The 2,513-nt window shown below is 53.5% G+C and overlaps 1 protein-coding gene across 1 annotated transcript; it reads right to left on the bottom strand.

Moving 5' to 3' along the window:
• Positions 1–1,809: 1,809 nt before the first annotated feature.
• On the bottom strand, positions 1,810–2,100 carry LOC118636905 (late cornified envelope protein 3D-like). Its single transcript, XM_036271837.1, has one exon. It carries the CDS (start codon positions 2,098–2,100, stop codon positions 1,810–1,812), a length of 291 nt encoding a protein of 96 aa, XP_036127730.1.
• Positions 2,101–2,513: the final 413 nt, after the last annotated feature.

Here is a 2,513-nt window from a genome sequence, read left to right as displayed (position 1 = left end):
CACAGGCCACAGGTGGCCACTAGGTGTCCCTGAGCACTCTCGCTGACAGCTGATGTGGGCAGAGCTCATCCACCATCTGATTACTATCTTTGACCCAGGGTTGCCTTTCCCTGGCCTCTGTGCCTCTGAACAGTCCTTGTGCGTTGGGACCAATGTGGGTCCCTTCAGGAGGCTGTGGGGCATTTCTGGCACAGAGGTTTCTGAGGTCTCAAAGCACAGATGCCTAGCCATCAACACACAGGACCCCAGCCAGCCTGCTGCTGCCACCAAGCCTGTGGAGAGGTTGTTCTGGTCCGGTTAGAGCAGGCGGCAGTGTCCGAAGTGTAAGTTAGTATACGGGGTGGGGAGGGCATTACAAGACCGTGAGTGGGGGGGAGGGGAACTGGAGACCTCAAGCTCACTTTCCAGTGGTGGAGACAGGTGGATAAGCAAACAGTCACAGGTGCCCTAGTGGGACCACACTTCTGCATAGCCGTGGGATCTGGGAATGTGTGGCGGGCCAGGGAAGAAGAGATTGCATGGACGCACTGACATTTGATCCAGCAGGATGTGGTCAGTTGATGGTGTCACTTTGTCTAAAATCAGGGACAGCCTTTCTTCCCCAGATGGAGTACTATCGCAGCTCTGACCTATGTGCTTTGGAATTTTAGTGATACAGAGTTTAAAAAGCAACATTAAATACATTGAGCTGGGCTCAAAGAAAGTTATTTAGGGAGAATTTTATTACTTTGAAGGAAATCAGGATAGTATGCTGGTCCTGCCACCAGACTGCTCTGTGGCAAGTTGAGAAGATGTTCGATAATTACGTATTGGTACCTGAAACTCGAGATAACAAGGGCACCCACATCTCAGGGCTGTTGGGACGATTAACTGAAGAACTGTATACCAAACAGTTGGAATCATGCCGGCTTATATAGTAAGTGCTAAGGAAATGTTGGATCTTAAGATTTTCATTATTTTTAAAACCGACACCATTTCTCAGTTCCACTTTTCTTTCCAATTTTCTCACATCAGATGTTTATTTATAGCCCAGTCTCTCCCCTGCATCTACAACCTCTGGAGTTTTATCTCTAATCATTGTGCCCCTAGATCCTTATCGAAGAAATCGAGTTAAAAACCATCCCGAGGTCTTTCTCTCCTCTCCTGGTCTCTCAGCGACTCTTCTAGTAGGTTTTGGGTTCTTTGCCTCCCGATACCTTCTCTTACTTGGGCCCTGGAATCCCTTCTGTGTTCTGAATGTGGAGGTCACCTCCCTGCAGGGTGGAGCCCTAAGCCAGTCCGTTTCTCATACCATGTTATGGGGACCTTTCCTTTCATCGGTGTGGGGTTGAATCCAGTACCCTTCCTCCTCCTGTCCCAACATGAAATGTTCCCACAGTACCTTTTGGAGGAAAAGGACCTGCTGGTTTTGTTTTTGTTTTTCTGGTCTAGAGTCCCGATCTGTCTCCCGCCCGGTAGTGGTGGCCTGAGAAACAGAGGGGCGGAGACTCACAGAGCCACCTGCGTGGGACCAGAGTCAAGGAGAGCCAGCGGGGCGGAGGGACGACAACTTTATTTGTTCTCAGGGTCAGACAGGGTGATGATTGATGGGGTAGATTGCAAGTTCCGGCCGAGCCTGCGGCGGGCACTCAGTGGGGCCCTGGAGGGTGGACAGAAGGGCCGCCGAGGATGACCCAGCGCTGGGCAGAAGCACCCAGCGCCGGCCAGGGGCACAGAGACGCAGATGCTGAGCGGAAACACGCTTGGCCGAGGACGGTCCCTGGAACTTTGCTTTCTCTAAAGTCGCTCGTCTCAGCGTCGGAGTCCAGGTCAGCAGCAGCCCCCAGAGCCGTGGCCACAGCCAGAGCCCCCAGAATGCTGACCACTGCCACTGTCGCAGGAGTCGGAGCTCCGGAGCCGGCATCGGTGGGACCTGCGGTGGTGCCTGTGGTGGCTGAGGCAGCAGCCGCCCTCGGAGGTGGGGCCACAGCCGCCCCCGGAGCTCAGGGCACAGCCAGAGGGCGCTGGGGGTGAGCACTGGGCTGGGCTCTTTGGGGGGCACTTGGGGGAGGGGCACTTGGGAGGGGGCTGGCACTGCTGCTGGTTCTGCTGGCAGGACATGGCGGCAGGAGGTGAGTGAGCCTGGACTGGAGAAGGAAAAGGTCAGTGTCAAAGCTCCTGGCCAGTGTCTCCTCCGTGAACAGTCATAAAGCCCCTGCTCCTCCCACCAGCTGCTTCCTGAGCTATGATGTCCAGGGAGACACTGGAAATCGCTATCAAGTTAAAATGACCTGAAAAGACATTTCCCTCACTTGACCCTCCTTCCAAAAATAATGCTGATATCTTCTTACTTCGCTCCACATCTGTCTTTTTTTTTTTTTTTTTCCTTTATTGATTTTAGAGAGAGAAGAAGGGAGAGGGAGGGAGATAGAAACATGGACGAGAGAAGACATCTATTGGCCACCTCCTGCACCCTCCACTGAGGATCAGGCTCACAACCTGGGCACATGCCCTGACCGGGAGTGGAACCAGCG

This window comes from Molossus molossus, unplaced genomic scaffold (assembly GCF_014108415.1).
Source record: "Molossus molossus isolate mMolMol1 unplaced genomic scaffold, mMolMol1.p scaffold_m16_p_20, whole genome shotgun sequence".
Taxonomy (NCBI): domain Eukaryota; kingdom Metazoa; phylum Chordata; class Mammalia; order Chiroptera; family Molossidae; genus Molossus; species Molossus molossus.
Note: the sequence above shows the minus strand (reverse complement) of the source record. Positions and strands in the feature narration are given on the sequence as shown.

Excerpts from the sequence above, each read along its gene's own strand:
- LOC118636905 (XM_036271837.1), bottom strand. The coding sequence starts at position 2,100 with ATGTCCTGCCAGCAGAACCAGCAGCAGTGCCAGCCCCCTCCCAAGTGC.